This window comes from Prinia subflava, chromosome 3 (assembly GCF_021018805.1).
Source record: "Prinia subflava isolate CZ2003 ecotype Zambia chromosome 3, Cam_Psub_1.2, whole genome shotgun sequence".
Classification (NCBI taxonomy): domain Eukaryota; kingdom Metazoa; phylum Chordata; class Aves; order Passeriformes; family Cisticolidae; genus Prinia; species Prinia subflava.
In genome coordinates this window covers 104,213,905-104,234,371 of record NC_086249.1, presented here as the reverse complement: position 1 = coordinate 104,234,371, position 20,467 = coordinate 104,213,905, and the positions used below count along the sequence as shown (strand labels likewise).

The 20,467-nt window shown below is 46.1% G+C and overlaps 1 protein-coding gene across 1 annotated transcript in view; it reads right to left on the bottom strand.

Moving 5' to 3' along the window:
* Positions 1-11,158: 11,158 nt before the first annotated feature.
* Positions 11,159-20,467, bottom strand: part of DSCAM (DS cell adhesion molecule) — a 453,735-nt gene continuing 444,426 nt past the window's right edge. The window contains exon 33 of the mRNA XM_063393172.1: positions 11,159-12,363. Within this exon, the coding sequence (XP_063249242.1) occupies positions 12,020-12,363 (344 nt within the window). The 3' untranslated portion in view covers positions 11,159-12,019. The remainder of the gene's footprint in view (positions 12,364-20,467) is intronic.

Here is a 20,467-nt window from a genome sequence, read left to right as displayed (position 1 = left end):
TCTCCTCTCCTCTCCTCTCCTCTCCTCTCCTCTCCTCTCCTCTCCTCTCCTCTCCTCTCCTCTCCTCTCCTCTCCTCTCCTCTCCTCTCCTCTCCTCTCCTCTCCTCTCCTCTCCTCTCCTCTCCTCTCCTCTCCTCTCCTCTCCTCTCCTCTCCTCTCCTCTCCTCTCCTCTCCTCTCCTCTCCTCTCCTCTCCTCTCCTCTCCTCTCCTCTCCTCTCCTCTCCTCTCCTCTCCTCTCCTCTCCTCTCCTCTCCTCTCCTCTCCTCTCCTCTCCTCTCCTCTCCTCTCCCCATTTTCCCCTCTCCATTCCAATTCTCCTCCTATCACAGAATTATAAAACCATCAAGGTTGGAAGGGACCTTTAGGATGATGAAGTTCAACCATGAACCCAGGACTGGCACTGTAATCCCTAAACCACAAAATCCCACCACCACCTCCTGCTGCCTCTTCCACACCTCCAGGAATGGTGACTCCACCACCTCCCTGGGCAATTTATTTCCATGCCTGGCCACCCTGACAGTGATTTTTTTTTTTTCTCATGTGATCTGAATTTCCCCTGCCTCAGCCTAATGCTCCTTCCTCTGCTCCTCTCCCTCATTTCTTTAGCAAATGGTGGCCCAGAGAAGCTGTGGCTGCCTCCTCCCTGCAAGAGTCCAAGGTTGATCTTTAAGAGATGATCTTTAAGGTCCCTTCCAACTCAAGCCATTCCAAGATCCTGATGTTCTTTGATCCACAACTTCTTTGGGCAGCCTGCCACCAGGTCCAGGCTGAGCCAAATCCCCTCTGTGCAAAGCAGGGAAGGCTGAAATCTCCAGAGTGACCTTGGGGAAATCAGATCCCTGCAGCTTTCCCTTCCAGGACCGTGATGTGGGGGGCCTGTAAAGCGCTCAGGCTCCTCAGTTATTTGGTTATACCCCTGAGAATGTCTTGTGGAAGTGCCAACAGAGACTTCACCTGCAGTTTCCCCCTCTGAGGTCTGCAGCTCCTGAGCCTTTAGCACAGGAAATGTTGCTGTACTTATCCAGGGGGGACAGGACCATCTTTTTCAGTTCAAATAAGACCAAATTAAAAGCTCAGAGAAATCTGACATTAACGTTTTTGCTGTCTTGGAGGCTACATCATGTCACCCTCAGGGTCACATTAATATTTAGCACTGCCCCTGCTACTAAATGCTGAAATTTTCATTTTTTATTAAAACTGCAAAAGATAGAAGCTGTATTGTCAAGCAGCATCCTGATATAGACATCAGCTGTGCACAAACCTTTGTGAATTTAAAGTTGTGGTGATTTTTGCCAGTGTTTTAACTCCTGGTCTCTGGCATTTTTCTTCCCCTACTGGGTCACTTTCTGTCTTTATCACCCACTTATCTGCCTGCTTCTCATCGTAAACCCCCACTAAAGACTTTGGGACTTCAGTGGCTGTGAAAGTAAGATGGATTTCGCCCTGTCAGCACTAGATGTGTGTTTTACTGGGAAATAAAACTGGAAGTATGCAAGCTTGGAGATGAGTTTCTGTTATGGAACCACGTAAGAAACAAGTCAATATATTGCTGGGTAATGGGCAAGACTTGCTCTTTTCTTACATGATCTGGCCTCATGCTCTTTATTGAGCTGCAGAGACTGCTTCAGATCTCATGGGTTGGGAATGGTTTTGTTCTCGTGCACACAATGTGCTGTTTTCCTCCAGAAACTGCTTTTTGTGACTGTGCTTGGAGGCTGCCCCTGGGACTGGAATGCTCCCTGAGCTCTGTGGGTCTCAATCTCCCTGCCAGGTTCAAACATCAGCACCAGCTCCAGCTCTGCTGCTTCATTTGGGCAATTGTTAATTTGCCTGGTCATTTGGGCAATGGTTAATTTGCCCAGTGTCTTGGGTTGGAAAATGTAACCAAAAATGTGTATTCTATTTTCATCTGTTGAAGCTGGTTGGGAGATATTGTTCTTTATCTCTTGTAACTCTAGGGGTAGAGAGAGGGCAAATCCCTTCTGTTAATGGACACCTGATAACACCAGATAAGGCAGGGCCTCCTTATCTCTTCCTCCACCCATCCTTCTCCCAGGGACATCCCCTGTGAATGGGCCATTGAAGGCTCTCACAGGACTGATAACATCACCTCATCCCATTGGGAGATGCTCCACCCAGCGGGAGGAGCCAAAGCCTTTCCATGGGATAAAACAGCAATCCCAAACACCAAGGGAGCTGTTCCCACTGGATTCCCAGAGGATGACTGGACCCTTTCCTGAGGATCATCTCTACTCCAACAGAGCCACATCTGTCACTCTGGGAGGACTCACTGCGGGCTGCTTCCAACACCCTGACCAACAGGGTGTCAGGTTTGCATTCTGACTCTTTCAGTGGTCCTTTGTACTATTGCATTTATTTTATTTTATTTTATTTTTATCTTTCTTGTTGTTTGTTCTCTCTCTATTAAATTGTATTTCTGACTTGGAGTCTCACTGGTTTTGCTTTCAAACCAGTACACCTGGTCATTTGGGCAATTGTTAATTTGGATGGCAAATGTTCGAGCCTGTCTCAGTCCCAGCATGGACAGGTAAAGAAAATGCTGCTTGGGACCCCTCCAGTGAAGTTGTTGGTACCCTGGGCTCTGTAAGGGCTGATTTCACCAAGTCTGCTGAGCCCCAGGCCTTGTCCAGCCTTGTCCTGGCTGCTCTGGTTCCCAGACAAGGCAGCAAAAAGAAAATCTGTCACTGTGGTCATCACTGGATGTGGCCAAAACCACTCCTTCCTCTCAGATAATTGGAGTGCTGGAAATCCTATTTTTGTCTCTCAGGGAAAAGAGATCCGCAGCTTCCCAGAAGAATGGAAATCCTGAAATTTGCTTTCCTTCATTTTAAAAGGAAAAAACCCTGCCAAACCATAAATGCAAATGATTATTTTCTAATCCCAGCCTGTTGTGGCTGTAGATGGTGGCTTGGGTTGCTTCCTGGAAACTGAGGGAAGCTGCCAAGGTCACCCAAAGGGTAGAGATTTGCCCAGATGTTGGGAAGGGACCCTCCAAGACCCCACCTAGAAGCTGAATCCCCACAAGCCTCTGCTAGACTCCAAACTCAAGAGAAAGAGGCCACCAACAGGCTGATGCCTTGGAATGCCAGGAGAGGTTTTGTTTTTTTTGGCCTCAGAACCTCAGGTGATGATAACTCTCGTTCATCTTGGGCCTGCTGATTGGACTGGGAGGAAACCAGGTTGTTTTTAAGCTGGTTGTTACTGAAAATGGGAGACTGGCATGAAAAGTTTGGGTCCGCTGTGTGGACTTTCTCAGTGAGATCCCTAAACACCAGGCTGTGCTGGAACAAATCTATCGAGAGTAATCAGAATTAGTAGCAGTAATCTTTGTACCAAACCTGTTCTTCCTGACACAGGCAGCTCTGGCATAAAGCTTTCTGCATTTTCCTGGGGTGGAAAACACTGACCATGTCCATTTGCCACCTCTAGAACTGGCTTTGGGGTTCCTGTTTGCCCTGGAAGGGATGGGACAGCTCTGATTGTAGCTCCCAGAGACCTGCTGGGAACATGTGGGCATGAAAAGTGGCTCACAGCTGTGAGGGGAGATCATGGGCTTTTTATACCTTTAAGGTTTGCTGCAGAGACTTTCTAGAATTTAGACTTCATCCAATTCTTTTTCTTCTCTTCTAGTTTTACTCAGTGTAGGTTACTCCCTTCACCTTGCCCTGAGCTTTTGTCTCTACGAGTCCCTGACTTGTGATCTGCTGCTGAATGGATTAAAGAGCTCAACTTTTTGCTGTGAGAGGGGAAAGAAAACAATAAAAATGTATAAAGATAACCAGGGGACATTATCTCATGGATAGGGCAATACTGGCTAAAGGGTGGGCCAGAAAAATTCAGATTTGCCTCTGTGCACACGCACAGGGCTGAGACAATCCCTGGAGAGTGATGTGGCTGGAAGGAGCTGATGCTGTGGTTTCAGCATCTTTCCCTGCTCCCTCCCCCCATGTGCCAGGCTCTGAAAGGGCTGTGATGGTCACTCTACTCTGATCCTGGCCAAGAGCACGAGTGGGACGTGCCCACACCACAATCACAGACGAGCCCCTGGCGGTGCGGGTGACACCTGGCTCTGTAATGCCACATTGACCACAAATAACCCACAGCCCCACCCCGTGCCAGGGCTCCAGCTCCCCCTGTGTGCTCTGGAATCCACATCCAGCTGGATGGATGGAGTGCTGGGCTCCAGGGCCAGGCAGGAGCAGCCTCAGTCCCAAACCCACCCCGCGTGTTGCGCGCTGACCCCGTCGTGGGGTCACGTCCACTCTTCTCCAGCTGCTCAGTCCCAAATCCTCCTCAAATAAAATCTGAAACGAGCTTCACTCTCTCTCTGGAGTGTTGTCTTGGCTCTCTTTGAAGTGACAGGAAAGCTGCAGAGCTATTTTTAGCAGCACCTCATCAATTCTGTGTTCCCGAGCGCGTTGGCTCCTCCACCTGAGGTGATTCTGCTTACAAATACTGGAGAGGGTTCACCTTCAGAGATGATATTTTAATTAGAAGTGCAAAGAGCTATGGCCCAACGTGTCAGAGACTAATGAAGGAGCTTTTGTGGTTGGTGGAGAGCAGCTTGCCAAGGTATCCATTCTCTCCTGTACTGTGCAAGATGAAATGCAACTGAAGCTGTTGCCATTTTAAAAGGAAAATCTTATTACAGCCCAGGCAAGGATATCAGAATAAAATAAATGGCTCCTGGTGCTTCTTCATCTATTTGTATGTAGGTTCAGGTGTGATTATGTAGTCTGCTATCAACTTTAATTAAGCTTTCCCTTTGCTGTTGACCTTGGGGCTTAAATATAATTTGTTCTATAGGAAGAACAGGCGGTACGAGCTCAGTGTTTTAAAGTTTAAATTGATTTAGGTTACATTTAATATAAATTTCCTTATGGAAGCATATAATTTTACTATTACTAATGTTGGAGCAATTACACAGAGGTGAAGAATCTGGTTCAGAGCAGAGCCTCTCTAATGCTTCTCTTCACGAGCAGAAGTGTCCCTGCCTTGTGTTTTTTGGTATAATTTTATTTAAATCCACCACAGTCCCCGTGAGCTCCCACTTTTCCTGCACGTCTCTGGCTCTCCAGGCAGACAGTGGGAGGTGACCAGAGCTGGGAGGGCTCCTGCAGAGGTGCCCCCACCTGGGGATAGAGGTGAGGTCTTTACTGCTGCCAGGCTTTTTTTCCTCTCCAGCAGAACAGGAGTGCTTTACCTGGGAGAGCTGGGGGCTGCAGGGCAAGGCAGGCACTGCAGGAAGGGTGGCTGTTTGAATTCCAGCCTCTGGACAGAGCCTTATCCATCAGAGGTGAGCTGTCTGGGCTTCAGTCTCCAGGATTTTTGGGAATGGTCTGCACTGAGACTTGTCCCGGCCACAGGGGAGCCCCTGGCCCCACTTTTCTGGTTTTGCTGAAGCAGGGTGGTGGGTGCCACAGGAATGGGGACCAGGGGAGCAAGAGCTCAGCCTGGGGCGTGAGAGGGACTGGGAGATGCTGGCGATGCCAGCAGAGATGAGGGGAAGAAGATGTTCCCTGGGATCCAGGGCCAGCTGCACTGAGTTTCTTCAACCCTCTGAAAACTGAGGGCAGGATGGGATGGGGAGAAAGGATGAGACCTGGAAGGGTGTGGGAAGAGAGATGATTGTCAAGCTGTTTGTGTGTTTTCTTCAGGGGAACTCTGCAGGATCAGCCATAGGCAATGCAATGATGATGGCATTCCATGTCTCAATACGTGATTGTTGTTTCCGAGCCCCTGCTGCAATGCTCCCTTCCCTCCCCACACCATCCAGAGCACCCACTGCACTCCAAACAGCCCTGAAATATCTGCTCTCTCTGTCAAAGTGTTGAATCAGGTGATTTTTGCCCTCCCACTGAGGCTGGAGCCCCTAAAGAAAGCATACAGGAAAACTTTAGGTGCAAAGAAAAGGTGCAAAGATGTGGCTTGACTGAGCTTGGGCAATATTCCAAACTCATATTACTGCTGTGATGACAAGGTGCCTTAATGACAGCATTTCTTCAGGTTTTCCACCTTTTCTTGCCATTGTGTTGTGGATTTCTCTCACCATTATGTGCTATCTTTTTATGAAACACCTATCTTTCTCACTTCCAGTTAAATAAGAGTCCAAAGGCTTGAGCTCTGGAGGGGGTGGGTTCTGCTTTCTGACAGGCTCAGAGGGTGAAATCTTGGCGGTTCCAATGTAAAAACAGCGACTTTGCCAATTTCTCTCAAGGCAATTTTTTTAGTTTAGGTACTGTGAGAACCTGGTGTTGGCATTACTGTCCCAAGGGCAAGGGATCACTTTCTCTCATGCTCAGTCATAGAGATTTCAAAATCTTTTGTAAGCATATACTATCAAAAATCTATTATTTGCATATGCCTCTCGTATAATAAAAAAATAATAATAAAAAAATAATTTGAAAAATTATTGGCTAGGAATTCTGAGTGTGTGTCCAGCAGCACCAGGACAAATCCCTGCAGCAGCTCTCCCCTGACAAACACTGTGCAGGGACAGGCCTGCATTTTATGCTCAGATGGCTGCTCCAACAGGAGGGAAATCTGTCCCCTCTCACCGGGGCTGTGTTTGCTCAGCTCTGTCTCAGGGTCCTCCCTGTCACTTGTCCCCTTGCCCGCCATCTGGCCCAAAAATCAGGTGCCTGTGAAGGGGAAAATCCTTAATCTGGGAGGGCAGAACCAGGGGGAGAGTGCTGCAGGGTGTGGAGCCCCTGTGCCAAACTCCCCATGTTTGCAGGGCCCTTGTGAACCCTGAAAATAGTCACAAAGCCTTTTTTGGTGTCCATTCTAGCACCTTCTGTCCAGAAATCCTGACACCAATGAGCACAACAGTGACTGTGGAAAAAGGAGGGATGGTTTGGAAAGTACAGCCCCCTCCCCAGGGAGGTGCTCTGCACGACCCCCCAGCAGTGTGAGCAGCGTGTGCTGGGCTCCTGCACTTCCTACAAAGGCATTTTCATTCTGGGGAGCGAGGGGAGCTTTCTCTTGGGAGGCTCAGGCAAGCTCAGAGAAAATTAATGGTGAAAAGCACTCTCTTTTCCCTGCTGGAATGCTTCATAGTCAACCAAGAGAGCCCATTAAGCAACTGCTGTGACCTAAAATAACCTGACTAGCACTAAAACTATGAGCAGGCTGTATGGTTTTTTTGTTTTCTTTTTTTTTTTTTTTCCTTCTTTTTACCTTTCCTTCCTTTTAAAATAAAGCTTCCTTCTCTGGGAGAGTTTTTCAGCCTGCTCAGGAAAATGTCCCAACAGAGTTTGCCTGTCCAGCTGCCCCTTTTTTCCCTCTTCTTGACTGTTCATCTCTTCAGAATAAAAAAGACACCCCCCCAAAATAAAAATCCAAGCAAAACCTACTCTTTGTACACACCTGGCTGTGCTGCCAAAGTGAGTTTGGCAAAGTCTGAGACTTTTACCCCTAAACACTGAATGAAAGGATTCAGGAAGAGACCTATTGCCCAACTGCAAGCCAGGGATGGGTATCATCCCTCCAGCTGCCTGGGAAAATGGGGAATTTGGTTGCACAAAGCTCCTCTGCGCTCTCTTTTGTCCCAAATGGCAGCCTAGGGTTGTTTTGTCTGTTTTTCAACTGGGTTATTTGGTGGAATAATACCTCACCTTGTTCATAGCTCCTAACTTTTCTTAGCTATGGTACTGCTCCTGTGGAGCTCACCTGGGTAAAAACTAAATGACCAAAAATTTAAACAGTCAAAAATTTTTAGGTTCTGGATAGGAAAAGCAAATTTCAACCTGAAAACAAGGAGAGGGAAAATCTCTACTGAGTTAAACTGCAATTGTGTTAATCAGACAATTTAAATGAAACAGTAATGGAATAAAGGATAAAAGGGTTCTTAGAAAAGGCAGGAGTGAGGGAGTTGCTAACTCATTTGAGACAAAAAGGGAGACTTAATTGCTATCTGAGTCATTAAAGGGTTAGCTGAGGTTGGGGTATGAGGAAAAGTGTAATGTGAAAAAGAGTGGTTCTCTCTCAGGGGGTACAATTTCTAGGAGACAGGAGACAGGGAAGAATTTTAGCTCTTAAATTCTTCTTTTGAAGTAAAGACTCCAGTCACCCTCGGGACTATGATGGTCACAGTTTTGTGCAAGATGTGCTCGCACTGATACCTTGATGTTCTGATACCTTCAGGGCTTTTCTTTGGAGAGCTCTGCTGATGCCAACTGCTGTTTTCACTTCTATGAATATTTCCCAAGAGGGCATTTGGTGCAGTGGGGGAAGTGGTGAGAGCAGCAGTGTACCCAGGGGGGCAGGAGGCCACTGGCCCCTGGGCTGGGTGAGGAATTGTGTGTCCAGCAGGAGCAGGGCAGGGATTGTCCCTCTGTGCTCCAGGGCTGTGTCCAGCTGTGGCTCCTGCAGGAGAGCCCTGGAGGGGCTGGAGCGTGTCCAGGGCAGGGAAGGGAGCTGGGAAGGGGCTGGAGAATTCCTGAGGGAGCTGGGAAGGGGCTGGAGAATTCCTGAGGGAGCTGGGAAGGGGCTGGAGAATTCCTGAGGGAGCTGGGAAGGGGCTGAGGCTGGAGAAAAGGAGGCTCAGGGGGGACCTTGTGGCTCTGCACAAGTCCCTGACAGGAGGGGACAGCCGGGGGGGTCGGGTTCTGCTCCAGGAACAGGGACAGGAGGAGAGGGAACGGCCTCAGGCTGGGCCAGGGGAGGCTCAGCTTGGGCAGCAGCAGGAATTTGCCCATGGAAAGGGAGCTCAGGCCTTGGCAGGGGCTGCCCAGGGAAGTTTGGAGTGTCCATCCCTGGAGGTGTCACCTGGAGGTGGCACTGAGTGCTTTGGGCTGGGGACAAGGTCGGCATGGGGCACAGCTGAGACTGCCTGGGCTGGGAGGGCTTTTCCCACCTTAATGATTCCACAGTTCTGAGCATATCCCATGCCAGGACACAGGCATACAGGATCCATGGATTTAGATGGTTCTCTTCCACTGTTTACAATGGTGCTGGCAGAGACACATCAGCTCTTTTCCTGTCACCCAGGTCCTGCAGCTCGGTGCATCCAGCAGGGGCTCGGCTGCTCCTGGCTGCACTGATCCAAGAAGAGATCCCTCCACCTGAACTGGATGAGAGCAGAGCAGGCAGTCCCTCCGAGCCCCTGCTCCATGTTTATGTGGCTCTGCTGGGAAGATGACAAGGCAGTGAGAGCCCCAAGCCAAGGGGACCGTGCTCTGGAGATCCGCTGGGACGCGGGGCACAGAGCCAGGCTCCCCGCAGCTCCCGGCCTCCCGTGGGAAGCAGCAGCCTGGTTCCACTCTGATTTCAACCAGCAGGAGACTTGCAGTGAATTTATTTGAATATGGGCCCCCCCAAAGGCATCCTCAGTTCATAAGGAGGATGGATGTTAGCAGGCACGTTGAATACAGATGAGGAGGAAGTCTCATTAAGTCAAGGACGGTTGACACTTTTCCAGATCATCAGCCAAATGTAGATGTAGGGAGATGCTGGAATATTTCCACTCTCAGCAGGCACCAGGAGTTTAAAATGTGGCTATTTCCTGCCTCCATTGCTGGTTCATCCTTGCCTGTCACTGAAGTTTTGATGGGCAGCCACAGGACCCACCACAGGAACAAATGCACCAAACCTCGACTTTGTCCAAAAGCTTCTCACCTTTTTACAGAGGACAAGGGGGAAGCTTTGAATATAGAATATGAAAGTGTTTGGAGACTCAAAAGTCCTGAATGCTACTGAGTAAGTCAATTTTTATTTCTACATGCAGTGCTAATGCCCCATCCACCTCAAGCTGAGCACAGCAGAAAGACTTTTGAGGAAATAAATTAGGGCTGAATTGCCCAAAAATCTTCCATAAAAGTTTCATTTTCTGTGCTTTTTCAATGGGAAATAGTAAAAGAAATTTCTTTCTGCACGTTTTAATTAGGTTCTTATTAACACCATTTTTCTCTATGGAAAAAAGAAATAACACCAAACCAAAGCAAATGAATAACTTAATCTTTTTTTCATGGAATCGTTAAGATTGGAAAAAACCTCCAGGATCATTGAGCCCAACCTTTGACCAAACACTCCCATAACAACTAAAACATAGTGTGAACAGATAGTTGCTTCATTCTGTTTGGAAATACTTAATGGGTAATTCTTAATGTTTTATTTTTTGTTTCTGGTTTGGAGGCAAAAGGTTGGCTTTTGGTGTTGTTGTTGTTTGGGTTTTTTGGGGGTGTTGGTTTGGTTTGTTTATTTTTTGTGTACTTTAAAAAAAAAATTAATGTTTTATGACCATATTGGTCAGACATGCAGACTAGATGGGAAATAATCCCTTAACTGAATGACATCTCAGTGATCTGCAGGTCTAGAGGAAGTTCATACCTTGAGGATGTCTTCATTTGGTCTCTTCTGTTCACCTCTGCAGACCTCTTAGCCCCTGGGCTTGGCAAAGCTACGGATGCAAACCCAACCCGATTCATTTCCAGACACTTGAAATACTCTGCTCACTTGGTGCCCTTTCAACAGCATAATCCCATTAAAAACAGTGATGAAACAACCACGCATTGCTGCTCTTCTCTGTTTTAGAACACCTTGAGCTGAGCACGGTGCAGAAACGTTTGCGTTCGCGGTGCTCGCAGCCAGGGAAATCGCGGGGAGTTCCCGCCCTGCCCGAGCACTCCCAGCTCTGCTGCTGACAGAGCACGGCTGGCACCTCCAGCCAGAGCTGGAGCAGCGTGTTGGCACCAATTTGGGATGCTCTGCTCCACGTTCCCTTGGCCAGGGCACACACAAGGAGGCACTTAGTGACTGTTGTGTTAAAAACACCGACCGCGGTATTCAATCATTTATGCTCTGCATAAAACAAGCAATATCACTTCTCATGGAATCAGGGGATGCAACAAAGTAATTCGAGCTGACAGCTCCCACGTAATAAGCTTTTTTTTCCTCTAGAGAAAGACCTGGAATAACTTTTTCCACCCATTTTTCCTATTATGGGAAAAGTTGTCTTTTTTTTCCACCCCAGTTCTTACGTAAGCAAAGGATTTCCGTAAGAGCTGCTCCCAAATGGACTAAAGATCTATTTATAAGCAGGAAGTAAAGTAACATCAACACATTCCTTGTGATCCAAAAAATATTGAAGCTGACCCAAAGCCTCCTGGTGTGAGATGGACCAAATTCTGCAAGTCCTGGGTGGGTTTGGTTCAGAGCACTCAGGGCTTGCACCCTTCTGCCTCTTTGCCCTATGGTAGCAACAAAAAGGTGAATGAACCCAAATTTTTTTCCAAAAATTTGACTCCTGAGTTCCTTTTCTTTTTTCCCAAGGCACAAGAAGACATTACTCAGAGGATGGCACTGACATGATTATCACACTTTGGGAAAACCACAGCAAAAGGTGATGGAAGCAGACATCACAAATAAAGGCAGAAGACCCTTTTATTTCGCATAGACAAAATGCAAAGAGTGTCTCATTAAATTAATATTAAAAAAAAAACCCAAATCAATCTCCTCACTCCACTGACATCACTCATCCTAATTAACAACAAAAAAAGAACGATCAAGGACCCATTTTCTAATTAAAAAAAAAAAGTGCAAACATGACAAAAGACTTTTTGTTTTTCCAAATCAATGTTCCTGTTGAATTCACAAAGAGGGTGATTTTCTTTTTTTTGTGATTTTTTTTTTCCCTTTTAAATCTTGTCTGATGGAACTTCCAGTTAAAATGTTTTTGTTAAGTCTCCATGCACTTCGTAGAAAATCAGTAAAAACACAAACGCTTGTGAAGATCAGAAAACTGGACTCTTTTACCCAAAAATTCAGATGTCCAGTCAGATGAAGCTCACACTCAGACAGAAAAAAAGCAAGAGAGTCTTTGCACTGTCTGTCGTTCATATTACTATTTTTTTTTTTGTCAAATATTTTGGCAATCTTCTTCTTTAATTATAAATATCGGAATTCAATAGAAAAAAGGTAGCTTTCATTGGATTTCTGTTTGTTTGTTTGTTTTTCAGTGTAAATATTTACAGCCACTGTCCAGCCATGCTCTTTTCGTTATACCAGGGTGTAGGATTTTGCGTAAGGATTGTTTCCTTTCAAGTGGCCCCGGGAGTCCAGCAGGGATTCTTGGGAGCTGCTCATTTTTGCTTGAGCCTGTCCTAGCTCAGCTCCTTCTCGCTGAGGTAACGTTGCCACAGCACCAGGTTGCCATGACTGGACATCTCTCGTGGAGGATGTCTCCATGGGGATCGGCTCCAGCACGGTGGGACGCTTCAAGGTGCGGCTTTTCTGTGGCTCCAAGCAGGCTTGCCCCAAACCCAGGTCTCTGCTCGTGCCCTGCGCGCCACGGTTCAATAAAAAGTCCATCCTAAGGTAGGGTGGCAAATGCATGAGATCACCTGGGGAGGCAAAAGGGAGAGGTGAGTCTTTGTTTCGGGTCGTGCGTTGCGCGACGCTCACCCGGCGGGAGCGACTCGAGCTGGTTCGGCCGCCAAAGGGGAGGAACCGTGATCAGAATTTATAATTTGATATGATAGATTTGATATGATATCTATTTGATAGATTATTTGTCAGCCATTTACTGCACTGTGATCTTACAGAATTGTGCAGCAAATTGCTTTGGGGCAGACGCATGAGGATTCACTCTTAATGTTTGTTTTCACAATAGAATGAGAAGTGCAATGTTCCTTACATGCACTCGTGGCGTGAAGGAGATAAAATGAAAAGACCAGAAGCTTTTTCTCAAAATCTGAAAACAAAAGGTTTTGGTTTACCTTTGTCAAAAACCTGGAAAATGTGGAGGCTCAGTAAACTTCTGATTTTTATTTTCCATTTTAAATGGAAAACTTCACAATTCCAATTAATGAGCCCAAATCTTGAGTAGAATGACTAAACTATTTTAGATGGATGTGAGAGTGTTAAGGCTGTAGTCTTCAAGAGATTTCTGAATAAAACAAAAACATTCATGTCCTCATATAACAAAATTTAACTATCAACCATCACCACTGTGTTTAATTCACTAATAATTTTTTCCCACTGTGACCCCCAAAATGCTGCTGGTTTTGTGGTAACAAAATGCACTGGGACTGGCACCTGAGCTCTTGCATCAACTTTCTGCTTTGAATTGTCAAGAAAAGCTCTTATTCATTATTTCCCCTGACTCCTGGGCCTGTTAGGCATCCATGACATTCCTTCAAGGAAATGAGAGGGAATCAGGCACATAATGACATTGCCTTCTAAAAATATTTGATGGTGTAACCTCACCTATACATGAAAAAAAGAAAAAAAGCACAGTTACAGGAGCATTCAGAACAGTATTTTCCCTTCTTTTCAGATCTCTGCAGATATGGAGCTTCTTGTTTTTTATGGTTGATATCAAACCCAGAGTCTCATCTACAGATGGGATGCATCCTGAATGTTTAAAGTAGGAGACTCTTGGCACCACACCACCTGTGTAGCTCTCCATGAGCTATTTACAGCAGGAAAAATTAAGGCTGACCTGTGCCAGTGGCATAAACAACAGACCAGGAAAGCAGTTCTTCATAATAAAACAATGTATAACAATTTTGTTCTTTCTAGCCCAGCTAAAAGCTGTCCAGTGACCTAAAATAAAACAGGTCCTCTGCTTTCCCACGCAAGTCAAGGCACTGCAAGTCTTACCTAAAAGACCAACAGCATCTGCTCTATGCATAATTCCAGGTCACAGACAGAGAATCGCTGAGGAGTTGCATTTGGCCAGAATCTGTGTTTATTCCTATAGAAATCCCTCAGGCACAGTCTAACACCATATGTTTTTTTCTGGATGCATCTAGAGCACAGGCTCACGGCCCGTGGTGTTTTACCCCCGTGGAGTGAGATGGGAGGGTCTCAAGATGAGGCTGACACACACCGTGGAGCTGGAGGGAGAGGGGAAGGTTTGTGATGATAATCACACTGATTGCCTCTTGAAAAAGGAGCTGTGTTAACTTTAATTGGTTTTACTCGTTGGTTTGCCTGATTCTCCTACAGTGCCCTTCATGCCAAGCACAGTTCTGTGTGTCAGACCTGTTTCAGCTGAGACAGCAACGTTGATGCTGGTGAAGTGAAGGACAGCAGGACATGGACACAGGAGCAGGGAGGCACCAACTCACTGCACTTCTCCACAGGCATTGAGCCAAGCTGCTCGTGGGTACATCTGTGCTGTCCAACACCTGCCCTGTCCCCATGGCACCCAGACCCCGACCCCCAGCAGATGTGAGAGCTTTGTGACTCATTGTAATGCCAAAGTGATGATCTCCCTCTCGCCAGGAATGTTTAGAGACTGCTGGGATCAGAAAGGGGGTTCTTCTCCCACTCTCGTGCTCTGTCAGCCCCAGCAGAAGAGGAAAAATTTTCTATGTTGAACCCAGTCCTGGAGCACCTCTGCTGTGGAGACAGGAGGGAAGAGCTGGGGTTGTTCAGCCTGGGGAAGACAAGGATCCAGGGAGACCTCAGAGCCCCTTCCAGGGCCTAAATGGGCTCCAGGAGAGCTGGAGAGGGGCTGGGGACAAGGGCATGAGGTGATACGATAGGGGATAATGGCTCTAAACTAAAAGAGAGTAGGGTTAGATAGGACCTTGGGCAGGAATTGTTCCCTGGCAGGGCGGGCAGGCCCTGGCACAGGGTGCCCAGAGCAGCTGTGGCTGCCCCTGCATCCCTGGCAGTGCCCAAGGCCAGGTTGGACACTGGGGCTGGAGCAGCCTGGGACAGTGGGAGGTGTCCCTGCCATGGCAGGGTTGGCGCTGGATGATCTTTGCCATCCCAAACCACTCCACATTTCCATTTCCCACAACAATTGGCCTTCTCCCAAAGGAGTCTCTCACCCAACACTACCTGTGAAGGGCTGCCACTGCTTTGTTAACAGCAGCCAGGACATTTTGCACCCACTCCCCCTTTCTACTGCATTTTCTGCTTTTTTTCTGTTGACTTTCCAGGAAGGAGCTGGTGTGGAGCAGCAGCTGGAGCGTGGCTCACTGGCAGCTCCCCGTGGGTACCTCACGGAGCTGCCTTGGCACATTTGCTGCTTCTGGAGAGCCACGGGTGTGAGTGGACTATAAAAAAGATGAGCATTGAACCTTACAGAGATGGAGGTTGGTTTTCAAGCTGCCGTCTAGACATTCCTCAAGTGTATTTAGGAGCTTCCAGCTATGTAAAAAAGACCTTTTTTCCCCCTCTCCTTAAATCTACATAAGAAAGCCTAGTCAATAATCTGTGTAAACAATATGCATTTTACTGCAATTTTCTAAATGTCTGGGGGGCAAAGTTCCAGCAGGATTTCAGTAATGAGAAACCACAGAGTGTAACTTGTTCTCCAAAAGCTGGGTACTCAAAGCACAATCTCTGACATGGCTGATGCAGAGCCCTCATTATTTGATGTGATGTACACATTTTCCCATCATAAAAAGCATCACTGCTCCTTCTCATCTGCAAGGAGCATCTCTCCCTGCCACTGCTTATAAAACAGGGCACATTATTAAAATCACTGGCAAAGAAAAATTTTGAGAATGGAATTTTTCCTTCTGTGCTAGGGTTGAAACGGTCTGGCAGGATGGAAAAAAAAAAGTCTTTGATTTAGAAGAACTAATGGGTTTCTGACTTGAAAACACAATCTTTGAAATGTAACCACAGGGGTTCACCTTTGCCATTCCTACATCAATTCTGAAGGTATTTTTGAGCAGAGAAAAAGCTCCTTGCTGTATCTCTGGAGCTGCTTGGGAAGACTGGTTCTTATCCTCTGGACACAACAGTGGAGGCATTTTTTTGTTTTCTTCCTATTCAGCTGAATGATGGGGGTTTTTTGGGCAAAACATTATGAAGTTTCAGGATGGTTCATTGCCTTTGATGCTCTAATTACCTCTTTTCAGCTATGTTTGTGCCTTATTAGTAATGAAAGCAAACCTTTCAAGTGCATGAGCACTGCAAATGAGCATGTTTAATAATTCATGCATTTGGGCTTAATTAGTACAAAAGACATTCTAAAACTAAAGTTTTCTGATGCATTTTTAAAAATGGGGTTTGGACTGGATGATCTTCAGAGGTCCCTTCCCACCCTGACCTTTCAGTGATTCTGCAGTTTTTAAGAAAGGAGAATTTGCTGTATAAGAACCTCAAGTTTGTACAGAAATAATAAAAATCCAGTCAAATCTGAATGCTGCAATTTAAGCCAGAGCTACCTCAGTCTTTTTTTTTTTTTTCTTAATGACCAACCCTCTAATTAATTATTTAGTATAGTACATTTAGGAAAATGTTAGTTCAAATAAATATTTGTAAACAAATCCTAAAAATCACTTACTGTGATATTTAAAATAACCAACACATTCTACCAAACACGGAGTATTTTCTGAGTTAATGCAACACTGAATAAAAATAATTTATCCTTATTTCAGTACAACTAAGCTGATATAAAGCACTTTGTAAAAAAACAACAAACATTTTTAGCTGTGTTCCAGAGGTCAGCTTCAGGTGTGGGAAGGGTTGGGATGAATTTGACAGGCTACATGCAGGGAAAAACATCACTGCTGAATTTTTCTTGGATTTTATTCAAGATAGCTGTCTGGTCTGCAGAACTAAACCAAGCTGAGAAGTACTCCTTTCTCCCAAAAGATTTACCTCATTCCTCTTTCAAATGCCAGAGAGCTTGTTTTTTTTTTGCTTTCATCTACTCCAGAAAAAAAAATTCTAAGGATTTGTGCTATTTTCAATACAAGGATCATCACAGACTGCAAAATAAAAATTGCTTTCACCAAGTTTTTACATGAGAGGTCTATGCATTTTCTCATGAATCAGAACCTCCACTAAAGCAAAAGCAATTTGTCTTCACAACACTCCAACAGAGATACTATCAGTGAGGGTGACTGCCTGAGGGTTTTCAAGTTTGGTTGCCATGTGGAGAAAATTCCAGTGGTATTTGAGAGATTATCTCAGAAAGTTTTGAGGAGTGGGGCTGGTGACTATGACAGGTGTTTTATTTAACAAAGGCAAGGATAAGGCTGCTTGGATAGGGCATTCACACATCCTGCTTCAAGTGGGTGAAAAAAAAAAAGCTCCCAGAGATCTGTCTGGGATGATTCCACAGGATCAAAACCATGCCAGGGTTGAGTCCATACAGCCCTGGTAGCTCAGGGAGCTAATTATGTAATGATGTTGATTCAGGAGCAAATTATGACCTTGTGCAGTACTGGGGGATGTACAAGAGCTGTGTAGATGCAGTCCCACTCTGTTGGGCAGCTCTTGGCTTGTGCTGACTTTGGAAGGGGAAGCACTGATGGGATATTGTGTTTTCCTTTGGAAGGAAGCAGAGGAGACAGAGCTGCTGACGTAGTCCTAAGCTCAGGTTTATGCTGATTAAAAAATTTGGTTGGTTTTTCCAGCTCACTAGCACAGTAAATAAATCAGTGAAGCCTTTTGCTGCTACTCACAGGTTGTTTTTCAGGACTGCCTGTGAGGGAAAACTTGCATTAGAACCAAGGGAAGAGTGGAGGGTTTGCAAGGACAAGGTGAGAGGTGTGCTGAAAAAAAGAGTGTAAGTGATGCTCAGAGACCTTTGTCACATCCAGAACTGACACACCATTAAAAACTTAGCAGGCAAAGCTTTCTTGGACAGCAGCAGCTTGGTCTGAAGCCAGCCTGATAGCAGCAGTAACATTTCTCACAATTGCTGCTGTCAGTGCTGGAAACCTGCTGGTGCTCCCTCCCTGTCCATCTCGCGTCCGCACTGCGCCGAAACCATCCCCTCACCTGCAGGGCTCACAGCGCTCTGCAGCACCAGGGATAAACACACTTCAGGAGCAATAAAGCAAATTATTTGGGTAGCTTGGTCTTGTGTCCTGCCCAGCCAAGAAAGAGGGGTGAAGAGGATCGGTCCTGCACCTCCTCGCTCGGCCCATACAGGTCCCGGGATCTGCTCAGTGTGGAACTGCCTTCCCAATTCCTTGGAGAATTTGTTGCCTTGCAGTAAAATGCCACAAGTAGAGAGTAAAAATTTCTGAAGAGTGCTTTGAATGCCAGGGCTCCACTCTTCAGAGCCAGTGTTGATCAGAAATGGAAATGGAAGCAGAATTTCCATGTGCAAATTTCTGACTGGCCAAATGAGTGAGAATCTCATCTCACCCTCTGTTGACCATTATCAGCACGTTTGGGAGCTCACAGGCTCCTTCTGAGGCCACTTTTTCAAGACAAAAACTGGGTCTAATAATTCTCTGAGGTGATGCAGAATAAATGGCAGAAGGTTCTGAGAACAGCCAAGCAGCAGAAGGGGAAGTGAAGGAGGGAGGAGACAAGGCACAGTTTCCTCATTAGTGGAAAAGCTGCTGTGAGAGCAGGCACGTGCCCTTCCCTTCTCTAGAGTAGCTTCAACCTCTGCTCAGGAAAAATGATTGAAGTGCTCAGCATTTGGGGGGTGCTTTTAAACTGACTGAATGCAGGACTCATTTCAGCTGCCAACCTGCCCTTCCTGCCTCTCTGACCCACAGCATCACATCCCCCTGTGCCTCTCTCTGTGTTTCAGCAGGCAGAAAAACACCCCATCCTTATGCTGGTTTACATTTTTCACCTAGATAGGTGAAAAAACTTTAGAGAAATAGCCAGGTTTCCCATTTCTAGCTGGAGAAATCAGAATTCCCTGTCATCCTTGCAGGGCTGTACTTTATAACTTTCTGCACAAAAACTGCACCCTCATAGATGGTTTGGAGATCCATAACACCCAGTTAAATGTTGCAGTCTGCAAAAACTGGCATTTTCATAAAAATACTCTAAATACCAGCTGTGGTTCACATGGCAAAATAAAAACAACAGTTGCTGTTGACTACAATCGTTGGAGTTATCTCTTAAGGAACACCAGGTTATCAGTAAATCTGTAGTTCAGGAGCCAAATTTGCTACTGCTATAAATCACTGACTCTATTGATTTCAGCAAGACTATAAATTGATTTCTACTTACTGGAGATTAGGTTTAAGTGACTGAAAATGAGGATTCCAACTAATGTGGATTTTTTTTTCTTTTTTTTTTTTTTAAAGGTGATTCATTTTGTTATTTAGATTTAAGCCTTCTGATTCCAAGAAAAAGTCTTTGATCAAGATGTCTTAAAGCAAAAGGATGACTGTAGCTGAACTGAGATCATCCATCTGAACTGGATTGACAAAACAGCCTGTGCAGCTGCCTGAGAGGATGGCAGGAGCCTTGATTATCACATTGTTACCTCTTCCTGGAAGATCTAATGGAACAGGAATTAAGCACGTTTTTGGTTTGCATTTCTCAGTGCGGAACTTGGGTCTCTAACACAGTGCAGCACTTTCAAAAGACGTGCCAGATGCTTTGTCCTTTCCAGGAGTAACTTTAAGGAGAACTGATGTATTTTTAAGGGCTTTTCTGACACTGAGCTGAGTAAGGAAGGAAAAATTGATTAACTCCAGGGGTCAGATAGATTTAGGCCCTATGGATAAGCCATGTTGCTGTCCAGCCTCACAGGGCTGGTGCACCTGCACAACTGATCCCTCCCTGCTCGGATTTAATGAGGTGTCTACATTATAAAACCTGTGAAAGGGGCCTCATGGTGTAAATCAATACCCACTCCAGGACTAAAGTCAGCAAATTTGTCAATAAATAATGAAATGGTGACAGAAAAGGTAAGCCCAGGAGCGCTCCCTTTCCGCCCGCGCCTTGTCACGCAAGCGGCTTCATGCATTTTTAAGGATGTTCTGAGACAGAGCTCTCCTGCCCAGTGGCTGCAAAAACTTGGAAAACCATGCTGAAAACCTCAGTGAGGTGCCCCTGGTTAGCAAGGCTGGAGTTTTAAAACTCATTTGCTGGTCCTGGGTGCAGTGAACAGAAACTGTTCAATTATACATCGCTTCAGCTGGGGGTTAAATCGATCGTGCCTCCATGGAAACAGCTTTATTCCTGAGATGTGCTGGGAGCATGGAAGCAGCACAGAGGCTGGAGAGGTGAGGAGCTTTCAGGGTTCACTGGAATCAGCAGGAGCTGCTCTGTTGACCTCTGCAGGCTCTGAGGCATTCCTGTGAATTCAGGGATAAACCCGACCATGCCATGACAATGGGAGAACCAAACATGCTGCTCATAGAGCTGGGCAGGTGAGGCTACAGCAGGGAAACCAATATCAGCCCTGCCCTGCTCTGCTGATCCAGGGGGGGATTTCTGTAACTCAGTCTCCCCTAATCCATTAGTCTGAATCCCCTGAGTGATGCTGATGAGGTGCAGCATGGCATTTTTGTTAATTAATCCCCTGCACCAGGGGTTCTCACAGCTCTCATACTGAAATTAGGGATGCTGAATATTTCAATACTGAAATACATCTGCAGAGCTGTGCCTTAAAGGCCAGCACATGGAGTTCTTCCATGGATGGCTCAGCCCATCACTACACTCAGATTAGCAGTGTTAAAACAAAAGTTTTTCCTCTAGTGATATGATTTCCTGCTTCAATTTCCAAGAAGAGCACAAGCATGACCTTTCTTGCAGGTAAGATTTGGT